General features: G+C 41.2%; 1 protein-coding gene across 3 annotated transcripts in view; it reads left to right on the top strand.

Moving 5' to 3' along the window:
- Positions 1-1072: 1072 nt before the first annotated feature.
- The window catches only part of EYA1 (EYA transcriptional coactivator and phosphatase 1), a gene marked incomplete at both ends in the record, with an annotated part of 284113 nt that continues 272720 nt past the window's right edge, over positions 1073-12465 (top strand). For all 3 annotated transcript variants that reach the window (XM_079796672.1, XM_079796671.1, XM_079796667.1), the window contains one exon: positions 1073-1105. In XM_079796672.1, the coding sequence (XP_079652798.1) occupies positions 1073-1105 (33 nt within the window). The remainder of the gene's footprint in view (positions 1106-12465) is intronic.

Here is a 12465-nt window from a genome sequence, read left to right as displayed (position 1 = left end):
TGAGAGAGAAACATTGATTAGTTATCTCCCATATGTACCCTGACCAGGATCGAATAACCTAAATATGTGCCCTGACCAGGAATCAAACCTGCAACCTTTTGGTGTAGGAGATGATGCTTCAAGCAACTGAACCACCCAGCCAGGGCAAGATCATGCCTATTTTTTTTAAAAAAATTACATGTATATTTAAATATCTGCATTGAAGTTGATGTGAGGCATGTCTTAGTTACCAAGCCCAAGTAAGTAAACCTGTCTCTTTTGGGTTCTTCATTTAAACTTGAGCCTGAAAATTAATGTTGAAAGGAAATGAGAATAGGCAACAAGATGGCTATATTCTGTTTCTGGAAGATAGCTAAATGTAGAATATATTTCAAAACACTCCATTTATTGTCCATGTCTTGAAGTACCCCAAACCTCATTCTTCTTGAAGGTGTTGAGTCTCTGACGGGTTAGACTTGATCAGCCGTGAAACTGCAACTTAATGTAAACTTGCTAAGAAATAGCAGAATAATATCCTTGCCCTGAGGGTAAAACACTCAACTCTAGGTTTCCCTCTTTTATCCCTGCTCAGACGACAGTCATATTTCTTTGTTAGTATTTCCTCTTTGCATTGTGGTCCAATTGACGTTGATAGATAGCGAGGAGAAACTGAATTCAAAAGGAAAAAAAAAAAGAAAAGGAAAAAAACAAAGCTCTCACACTGTTGGCTCCAAACTAACGGGTGTGGAAAGCTCTCTAGCTGGGCCTCTCCGTTCTGTTATTTCCTTGGGCTGCAGCTGCTGACAGCAGACACACTGAGCTATCATTTGGCCACATTTGGCTCATGTAAATTGTGATAAACAGCGAGCCCGTAATATTTATTTTAAAGATTCGTTCCGTGAAGGTAAGCATTCTTGACGTGTGTATACATGCTGGTAAGTGGAAAGCTGCAGCTGGGAAGATGGGCTCTTCATTTCATGCCACACGATTAATTTGGCTGCTTGGTGCTCTCTCCCCACAGGTGCAGGGGTGCTGGGGCCCTTTGAAGAAGTGTGTAGCTAATAGCCCATCTATAATTCAGAAGGAGTCTTCGATGGAAGACCCCCGGGGGATAAATGGACCGTCTGTAAGTAAACAGAACGTCAGTCTTAAGGAAAGAGTTATTACTTTCAAAATCGTAATGACTATTTTTGTTGTAACCTGAGTGTCTAGAAATTCCTCAAAAGCTCTGCACCGATTTTTAATGATTTTAAAAGTTATGAATTAAGGAGTACACTATTTTCTCAGCCAGACCGACTTGATATCTTTCTTAGAGGCATCAGTTATCAAAAGTAGAGTTCTAAAAGGAAAAGCCAACCAACCTTCAGAATTGCTTAATTACACCAAAAAGCATAAGGTAATTTAAAGTCTTACGGTTTTCTCTGCCCCGGGGAGAACATGTATTTGTCTCATACAACTTGAAATTAACCTTTTGCACTCGGATGTCGAGTGTGACTCGACACGGTTAGCATTAGAATAAAGGAATCGAGAAAAAAGCGAGTGCAAAGGGTTAATATCTAAGTTTGGGTTGTTTTATATGTATTTGTTTTAGACATACGTGTGTGTGTGTGTGTGTGTGTGTGTGTGTGTGTGTGTGTGTGTATCTTTCAAATGTTTAGTGTGGTAGTTTTGCCATTTCATGAACTCTAGGAGTGGCTTTACATGAAAGAATACTCTAGGTCTCTGAGGTTTTCTTTTGTTTGTTTCTCTTGTGAGCAGAAGAGAAAGGATTCAGAAATTTCCCCCAGATTCCTATCAGGAAGAAACATTTGCCTCATAAGCAAATATTCCCAATTAGAGGTAATCTTAGGAATAACCTTTCCGTTCTTTAGAACTTGAATAAGTCAGCGGGTATTAATTTTAGGAAAGCATCTTTCAGTAAATGAGGCTGTTTCCTTGGAACATTTCCGTAGCAATATGTGGGGTGACATATGTGACTTGCTCTGACCAGTTGTGACGCCCTTAGACCTGTGGTTTCGTAGCTCAGCCTTGTTCACAATGGAATTATTACAAACCCAAAGTGTGATCTTTAGTAATGCTGTTGTGGTTCCTGTAAATGCGTGTCTTACAAGACCTCTTGGTGTTAGGCAATAAGCAGGAGCTGCTAATGGATGAGGATTTTAATAACAAAGGGTCAAGTGCTATATCGGCACTTTGCAGTCAGACTGTATGCAATTACAGTGTATTTTATGGATCTCCTCGGTCATCTTGTGAGGTAATTCAAATGAACACTTCCAGATCATCCTGTATAGCACAACTTTTACCCTGGACAGGCAAAGCACCCTGAACTTAACCCATCTAATTTGTTTGTTTGTTCTTTTAAGCTCCCGTTATGGGTTCGGGATATTTGATTTTATTATCATGTTAAAAATACTTTTGTAGTGCATATAAAATAAATGAAAAATAAACTCACTGATCACTACTCCCTACTGCACCCTTTTATGTAACTTTGCTACTTAGATTGATGACAGTATCTGCAAATAAATGTTGCTGATAATATTTCTATTGCTACTTTATATTACACAAATTCTAATTGAACAACTAAGACATTAACTATGATTTGAGACTGAAATGAACAAACAGAATGTAATGATTCATTTCTCTTTTGCCTATCATCACGAAATGACGTGTCCAGTGAGCAATCTCATTACAGGTCATTTTGAGGTTTTGTTTCATCCCGTGAAGAGTGAAGCAGTTTTGTTCTTAAAGGGTACCTGGCTGTCTCAGAGGCACAAGACTGGGGAGGGTTTTTCTCAAGGGTGAACCCTGCAATTTGGTTCCTGCCTGCTGGACCATGGAGGCACGCAGGCCCCTGTGCAGAGCCTTGGCTGGGCTCTTGCAAGCTCACTGCCTCTGGCTCTCTCTCAGGTTTCCTCTTTTCCTTAGGACGGTGGGGAAACAGGTTCAAGATGGGAAGAGGACCTAGAACGTAGAAAATGTTAAGATAATTCAGGAAAGTAAAGGATGGAAAGGAGACCTAGAATAATTCCAGAAGCGCTCATACTTCCAAACATGAATAGAACTTTCCCTTGCTCTTCATGTTTATCTTTCAAAAGCTTTCTTAGAAAGCATCTCAGAATAAACACAAGAGTATATGGGGACCCCCACTCCCCACTTCAACATTATCAACATTCTGCCATCCTCATTTTATCTTCCACACCCCCACTCTCCTCAGCACCACCAGGATAATTTTTTAGATAAATTTCACATACATTGAAAGGCACAGTCTTAACTGTATCATTCTGACAAGTGGTCATACCTATCACAATTAGAATTTCCATCTCCCCAGCCAGTTCTCATGCCCCTTCTCACTCAGTACCTCCCTAATACCTGTCCCCAACCCCAGAGACAAGCGCGGTTCCAGTGGTTTCCATCTTTGATCGGTTTCACCTGTTCTAAAAGTTTACACAGATTGAATCCTCACAGAATGTGTTCTCTTTTATTTCTGCCTTTTTCATGCAGCATTAGGTCTGCGAGACTCATCGTTATGGAACGTGTGTCAGTAGGTTATTCATTTTTATTATTGAATAGCATTGCATAGCACATTCTTTTTAAAGAATATTAAACATATTCTAAGCACTTGTCTGGGGACTTCAGTTTCTGCAAATGTAAAATGAGGAGCTTGAAATCCGATTAACGTAATACTGCCTCAGCCTTATTATTTATAATTCGTACTTGCCTCCACTCTGTAGCTCATAGGAAGACTGCATACTTGCTTCCCTCAGCCTGTTCCTGTGAGAAGGAGGACCTTTGGTTTCCTCACCAGAGATGGTATTTAAAAACCAAAAAAAAGCTCTCTGGTAGGTTTACATGCAAAGCCAGTTTATAAGACATATCTCTGCATGTACGATTATCAGTATACTCTTGTGAATGTCTGTTGCCTTTGTAAACAGTGATCCTTTCTCAACCTGACATGGTTCTTTCTTTACCCTATGGATAGACATGTATGTGACCAGAGAGGAGAGGAGTCAGTGAAACGCCCCCATTTCTTCCTATTAGGCCAGACAGGAGGCTAACAAGCTGCCGTGACCGCTGGGGGGCCCAGGGCGGCTCGCTGTGGGAGAGGCCAAGAGGAGCTCCCTTGGCATGTCAGTGGGCAGCGAGGGGCCACAGTGCGGGGGTCCCTTAGACAAGGGTGCCTTTTCTTAATCTTGGTGCGGTCATGCTATGTGAGACCTGTAGCTGGGAGTTGTGAGGTGGCTCGTGACACTTGAGGGAGGAGAAATAATTGATTATTTGAACATCAGAAGCTACAATATCCCTGCAGTGTAGCCTCTTGACCCCAGGCGGGCTTTGGAGATGCGTCTCACGTGACAAAGGACCATGGGCAGAGGTGAGGTCATTTCTCATTCTGATCCTGGATTGACGCAGCACTGGGCAAAGGCGTTCAATCAGGAGTCCCACCGTTTTTGTTCTGGAATGTTCTGCTGGTGTGTTTTCCACATCTCGGAAGAAGTAGCTTGTGCGATTTTGTAAGTTTTGTCCACTCTTCGATACCCCTGATGAGGACAAAAAGGAGAGGAGGGGGGTTTGTGGGGCTCTGCCTCATTTCTGCCACAGTTCTGGCCACTGCTCTGTCGCCTCTTGAGGAGTCCCCATTTGGATGAGCATAAACCACTCTCTCTCTCAGTAAACAACTCTGAAGCACAAACATCAGAGAGCCAAGCTATGGCTGCATCTTTCCATTTCTTTAGTTTATGAGGATTTCTAGAGAGAAATCATGTCATGATAAGGAAAGCATCTACTAGCTCAGTGGTCGGCAAACTCATTAGTCAACAGAGCCAAATATCAACAGTACAACGATTGAAATTTCTTTTGAGAGCCATTTTTTTAAAACTTAAACTTCTTCTAACGCTACTTCTTCAAAATAGACTCCCCCAGGCCGTGGTATTTTGTGGAAGAGCCACACTCAAGGGGCCAAAGAGCCGCATGTGGCTCACGAGCCGCAGTTTGCCGATCACGGTACTAGCTCCTTGAAAAAAAAAGTGAATTAAAAAATAAATCACCATATCCTTTCTTGAAGCTGTAAGGCTTGCAGTTAAAAACACCCACCATGGAAGCCTGGCTGGGATAGCTCAGAGGTGGAGCATCGACCTATGAACAAGGAAGTCACATTTTGATTCCTGGTCAGAGCACATGCCTGGGTTGTGGGCTCGATCCCCAGTAGGAGGTGTGCAGGAGGCAGCTGATCAATGCTTCTCTCTCATCACTGATGTTTCAATCTCTCTCTCCCTCTTCTTTCCTCTTAAATATCAATAAAAATATATTTTAAAAAAAAACACCATGGAAAAAACTAAACCTTGTGTCTGAATTGGGTAGGTAGTGTTGTATCTTGAAAACTACTTTTTAGATTCAGAGGCAGAAGACCTGATTTAACATTTACTAGTTATAAGACCCCGGGCAGATTTCCAGGCACCAGCCTCCTTAACTGAAACACTGGAGATAATAATATTTACCTTCTCTTATTAAAAATTACAATTTTGTAGGTTAAGTGGGATCATGTATTTTAAATTTCTTTGAAAACTGAAAAGTACAACATAACTTTAATGCACTTTTATTGGAAATGTCTCTGGAAAAATGTGGTTGTGGATAAAAAAAATTACCTGGTCATCTATAAGTCTACAGTCAATATTTAAAAAGCACCCATCACACCTTTGCCAGGTATTACATGCACCAACACTACTTATGTTTGGTCATAATGTTGTCAGCTGTGGGGAAATCAGGTTCCTGATACTCTAAAAGGAGCACGTTATTATGCATGGTAGATAGATAATTTACTTTCATGACAAAAATTTTAGGTGGTGATATTTGAGAGCTTTGCAGAGTAATTATATGTAGGGCTCCATTATGTTATGTCTCCTTTAAATTATGGTAAATTTGAAATGCTAAGAGCAGCTTTGCTGGGATGCTGGGTTTGGCAAGAAAACCATTAAATAAAATATGTATGTACCCTATTGCTATACTTGGACATTCTAAAAGTGAAAAGTGACTTTTAACCAAAATGGAAGAATTAAATATCTATTTCATTAACAGAAAGAAGCACACCGTTTAGTAGAATTTACTAAAAGTAGTTATAACAAGTCTGATACATATGTCAAATTAACTGGGAAATTATCAATTAAACCAGGACTTAATTTTTTTTTTTTTTAGCTACACCATGAATGAGATGTTTTATATAAGTGAAACTTTTAGGTAACTTACATGTAAAACTATAGAATCCAGTGGTTTTATTTCTTTTATTAAAAAGCAGGAGCATCTTATTGGAAGCCTGTGTTAGTTTCTTCAGATTCCTAGAACAACATACCATAGACTGGGGGCATAAAACAGCAGGCATTTATTGTCTTAGTTCTGGAGGCTAGAAGTCCAAGGGCAGGGTGTGGGCAGGGCTCTCTCTGAAACCTGTAGGCAAGCCTTCCTTGCTTCTTAGCTTCCAAGGTGTGCGAACAGCCCTTGCCATTCCTTGAGTAACAGCCCCAGCACTTCTGTCTCCGCCTTGTCACATGGCCTTCTCCCCTCTATGTCTTCTCTTCTTCTGAGGACACTAGTTATATTGGACCAGGGTGCAACCTAGTGACCTCATCTTAACTTGATTACATCTGCAAACAGTTTCCAAATAAGGTCACATTCCCAGATACTGGGATTAGGACTTCAACCTATGTCTTTGGGGGAGGAGGGAGGATACAATTTAATCCATAACAAAACCTAATAATAAGAAAGGCAAGCCTAAAACCTTATCTATGTGCCTACGCATCCCACCCCCCTTGAATAATTCTAGTTTCTTTGGTTGCAAGTAGTGGGACTCACCAGGAGCTGACTTAAGCAAACAAGAGGAAAGTCTTAAGAAAAATGGTATCCAGGGAATTCAGGCAGTTTTCTTTGTATATTTCTCTATCTTTTATTATTATTTTTAAGTCTCCTCTTTGTTTACAGAATGGCTCTCTCTATTCCCTTTGCACAGTGCTGGCTGCTGACTGGCTGCCATGTTACTGGGCCATCTACGTGCAGAAGGCAAGACTGTGGCTCCTCCTGCACCGGCCAGGGCTCTGGCTGGTGGAACAGGGAGCAATAGCAGCCACATGGCACTTCCCAGAGAAGGGGCGGGCAGACCACCCAGTAGGTGCCTCTGGCCCTTTAAGAAGCCCCAGGCTGTGCGTGTTGAGGCCCCAGTTTGAAAGCACAGCTCTAGTCCTACATCTTCATCCTGCAGATGGGGAGGTTCAGCCCTTAATGTGCCGTCACCAACATCTAATCATTTTGATGGAAATATCTAACAGTGAATATAGATAATTCTTTCCTGATGATTTAAGGTCCTTGTTACAGCTATCGGTTATAAGCTGTATCCCTGATGTACTAGTTTTTCTTCTCTCCCTTGATTTGTCTGAGAGCAGCGATGCTGTGCATTTTCAGTACTAGGCGGTAAAGCAGGCACCAAACACAGCAAATAGATACTAACTTGAGAATGGGCAGGCAGGTGGGCATAGAGGAGAAAGGCAGGGCGTGGAATCAGAATACCAGGTTTTGAGTCACAGCTTACTAAGTATGGGACCTGGGGAGAGTTATTTCAATTTCTGAGCCTCAGTTTTGTTTTTATAAATAGAGATGATAATATCTGCACTGCTGGGTCACTGTGATGAAGAAATAAGGTACCGTCTGCCAAAGTACTTTGTAGGCTGCACAGCAGCACACACAGCCAGTAGTGCCAAGCCCGCGGGCATCCTTTCAGACGGGCAGGGCACCGTGAGTCAGACGTAGCTGCTTGGGTCCTTGCTCTGCACTTGGACTGCTCTTGAACCTTTCTCAGTCTCAAGTTCATCCCACTACTGCAGGAGGTGCCTCCTTTGGGCCATCTTCCTCAGCTGTAAATGAGATGATGCTCATAACTTACAGCACAGCACAGGTTGGTGTGAAGATGGAAGGAGGTTACATGTGAGAGTTCTTTGAATGGTGCCTGACACACGGTGAGTGCTATCTTAGCATTTGCTATTGCTACTAATATCAAAGATGCCAGGCACACAATAGAGCAAATGCTTAAAAACACCATTGTTAGTTAAATTGATGAGACTGGGGCGATGAGGTACTGTCTCTCATTTTAGACACAGAGTTAAGAAAAGATTAGGACTAGGGATGTCTGACCAGGATGGGAGGAATTAGGCAAAGTTTTACCTTGAATAGGCAAGGCTGGTTGGGCACACTAAAAGAGACATGTTGGGATGTGATCCAAGAACTTGGAGGAGTCTCGCTGTCGAACTTCAAATTGGGACCAGGTTGTATTAACGGTTGGGTATTTTAGGTAAAGAGTAAAACCTAGACAGGAAAATTGTTCCAGAGCCAGGACAGTGACTTGTTTATATTTCCAGGGCCAAACACAATGCCACACCCCTTATTTGCATTTGTTTATCTGAGCTGGCCCTTGTGTCCTGGTACAGCTCACGTGGTCCATATGCCCTGAACAGATGGAGTGTGACAAGGATGAACATTGCTTGTGGCGGATGTTAGAAAGAAAGGAAAGAGGATCTCTAACCATTCAGATTCACTGCCTGTGGCCTGCCTCTGCTCAATGCGCAGGGGTCTGAGAGCTCAAATTACTGTGGGGGTCAGGACCGGGGACTTATAACCAGTTAGTGGTGATGGGATACAATCTCTCTTTCTGAGGAAAAGGCAGAATTTGGGATATTTTTGTTTGTTTGGAGGTAGGAAGGGCAGGTTCAATACTTAAAAGAAAAAAACTAAAAACCTTCCTGGTTGACAATTCTGTTAGGAGTGATGCTAATCACCAGAAGAATGAGCTAGAATAAGAAAGCCAATCCTATATAATAAAAGGCTAATATGCAAATTGTCCCCTCTACCAGGAGTTTGACAAGGGTGTGGGCCCCTCCCCCCCCCCCCCCGGCCGCCCGTACACAAATTCATGCACTGGGCCTCTAGTTTAATATAATGCCACTACAATAAACATTTTTCTGTAAAGAACCTGACAGTATTTTAGGCTTTGTGCACCAGAAGATTCTATGACCTGTCTCAACTCCTCAGTTGTGGCATGAAAGTTGCCACAGGAAGGTAGAGATACCAGTTCTCTTGTCTGTGTGGGGCGGTTCAACAACTGCACCTCTGTCCCCCAAGTTCTCTTCTTTTCTTCCCGTCAGCCCAGTTCAGTCATCTTGGATTTGACTTATTTCCTCCCTCTGGGCCTCATTTTCTTCTTTGGTAAAATGAAGAACTGAGGAGCTCTCTTCTAGTTCTACCCAAGTGTGATTCAACTCGTGTCCATATTGTACCGGATAGTCAAAGTTAGTAAAGTTTATCCATCACAAAATAAATATGTGTGGTGGTCCCAAGGGATGGATGGAGGACCTCCCACAGAAGCCAAGCTCGTTGGGAACCTACTGAGCACTCAGTGTAACAACCCAATCCCATTGTTCCAGGATAGCATTGAACCCCAATATGATGCATCCCCACCTTTCTAAGGTCCTCTGATCTCTTTCTTTTGCAACCTTCTTCATCCACCAGTCAATGAATATTATTATTTGTAGAGCCCATAGTATATCTTTATATTGGCACTAATACTGTGATGAGGGTCTTGATGCCCATATTTCTGTACATGTGTGACTTTATTTGTATAGATGTTCCTATGATTACTTTTAAAAGATACTTGGAATATCAATAAAGGCCACTAATACATTTTGTGTACCTTCCAGAATGTGCTGTGATTTTGAAATATGTTCATAAATCCCTTTAAGGGATGGAGTCTCTTGATGTTGACCCCTCCCTTTGGATGTGGTCTGGACTTAGCGACTCACTGGCTTCTAATAAGCAGAAAAAAGAGCAGAAGTGATGCTGTGCCACTGTGGATAGTAGGTCCTAAAAGCTGAAGTGAATCAGTCACTCTGGGGGAGGCAAGCTGCCATGTTGTGAGGACATTCAAGCAGCCTTGTGGAGGGGCCCATGTGACCAGGAATGGAAGTTCTTTATTCCCATGTGAGGAAGCCTTCTTGAAAGTGGATCCTCCAATCCCATTCCAGCCATCAGATGATGCTGTCCCAGCAGACAGCTGAGGTACAGCCTCATGAGAGCCCCTAATATCTAATAGCACCTAACTCAACTGCTACCAGCTTTCTGACCTTGAAAAAGTATGTGAGATAATACATGCGCATTGTTTTCCGATGCTAAGATTTGGGGTAATTTGTTATGAAGCAATAGATAACTAATGCAGTGATCCTATTGATTTTTTTTTGCATTAAAATGATCTCTACTCAGTATTTTGAACAGAACAAGTGAAGCTTGGTTATTAATATAACTATATAAATAGATATTAAATATGTTATAGAGAATATAACTATATAAATATGTAATTATATAAATATAATTCATATAATTCATTTTCCTACTGCATTTCATGTAGTCAATCACTGAGTGTTTTTCTCTCTTTTGCACATTGAGTACCCTCAGATGTCAATTTATTTATCTTCATCTCCCCTCCCCTAAGCAGAACTCTTTCTTCTTCATATAATAAATGCTTTGAACTACTGATAAGCATACACTTTATTCTATTTTACATTTTCACACGTATTTAGAAATCTGTTTGCCGTCTAGACTTTGAGCTGCTTGAGGGCAGAGAGCATGAGAGAGGAATAATTACCCTCCCCGACACTCAGCCCTGTCTATTTTGCACATGGTAGATGTGAAAAATGTTTTGGTTGAGTGAATGAATGAATGAGTGTAATTACCTGGAGTGGCAGTGCTGTAAACAGAGAGAAATCTTCACATGTGCTTGTTCGGCAGCTTTCCTCGTCATGAAAGCACCCGCCTTCGGAAAGAGCCCAGATCACGCTCAGAGCCGTTTGTGCCCAGCCAGGTTTCGTGAAGGTAGAGGTCCGCCCCAAACACACACCTCTGCTGAGAGCCCTCACTGAGGGTTAATGGGAAATTTCTGACAATTCGAGCAGAGGAGGAGGTTTATTTTTACATGTACTTTTATGAAAATAGGATTATCAACGAACATAACAATATAGTTTAATTTTACCAATGTATATGCATATGTGAAAATAGATGGGCAAAATATGCTGACAATCATATACCAAATTTTCATATGCGTTTTGCAAATCTTATTCATTGCAGAATTTTTCTAAACTGCTCTACAAGGTTAAACTAGGTCAATTAAAGTTCATATTTCAAAGAAGTTCTTGAATTTTTAAAAGAGGTATCTCAAATTCAAACTTAACATAGATTAGACTAACATTCTCCTAATTTGAAAAAGTTTGATTCATATAATGCATGAGCCTGTACGCCCATGTCGCATTAATAAAGCAGTAACTGAGCTTGTGTTCTTGTCAGTGGAAGTCAGAGGATACCCGTGAGGGGACAGGTGGGAGCATGAGCTTAGGGGCAGTGGAAGGCTTGTGGTGGAGGCCTGACTCACCTGCTGCCTGAGTGGGTGCAAATCTCTGAGCATCTTTGAACCAGTGTCTCCATCCCTAAAATGGGGATAATATTTCAGTGCTGTGTATATCAGAATTGTGTGAGGACCAAAAGGAGAACACGACTAACTTCACTGAGCAATGTAGCAATAAACATAAACATTATGTGTTTACCAAGAGCACATCTTAAAAAACAAAGAATGTCTGTGTGTTCTTCTAGGTGGAATTAAACAACAACAGACCTTTGTGTCCTCTTCAACAATTTTTGCCTTCCTTTTGGAAGGGAAAGGGAAACAGCTTTTTAAAATTACTGATTTTAATTCATTAATTGTTTTATTTTGAAGGATGGTATGCATAATGCAAAGGGATGCAAGAGAGAATTGGTATTGGGTTGTAAGTAATAAAGTGGATGACTGTATATTCGCTTGTTCTCACTTTTACTTAAATCATGAATTAAACTAAAATTATATGAAATGCTGAAGGGTATTCTTTAAGAAGAGGAAGAAGAAGAAAAAGGTAAAGATAAAAAAATTATGTACAACGAAGTGACAACAAATACATATCTATCAACAAGTGAATCTAAAAATCAAATGAATAAAAAATCTGATGAACAGAATAAACTGGTGAATGTAATAGAATCAGGGACATGGAAATGGAATGGAATTGTCAAATTCTTGGGGGGATAAGGGGGTGTGGGGAGGGTGTGGGAAGAGATAGGACAAAGATCTTATATGCATGTATGCAGTACCTATGGATGCAGACAGTGGGGTGGCGAGGGCCTGGGGTGGGGTGGGAACCGGGTGTAGGTGAGCTATGTTGGGTGGGGGGGGCAGGGGAGGAAAGAGGGACATCTGTAATAATCTGAATAATAAAGATTTAAAAAAAGCAAACAAACAAACAAATCCTAAAATTATTTTCAGGGATCCCAGGATTTATGGTAATCGATTTTGATATCTAGAAATTCTCAAAATTTTATTATATATCAAAAATCATTTGGCAATTATATAATACTAGAGGCCCGGGCACGAAATTCGTG

This window comes from Cnephaeus nilssonii, assembly GCF_951640355.1.
Source record: "Cnephaeus nilssonii genome assembly, chromosome: 18".
Lineage (NCBI taxonomy): Eukaryota > Metazoa > Chordata > Mammalia > Chiroptera > Vespertilionidae > Cnephaeus > Cnephaeus nilssonii.
Note: the sequence above shows the minus strand (reverse complement) of the source record. Positions and strands in the feature narration are given on the sequence as shown.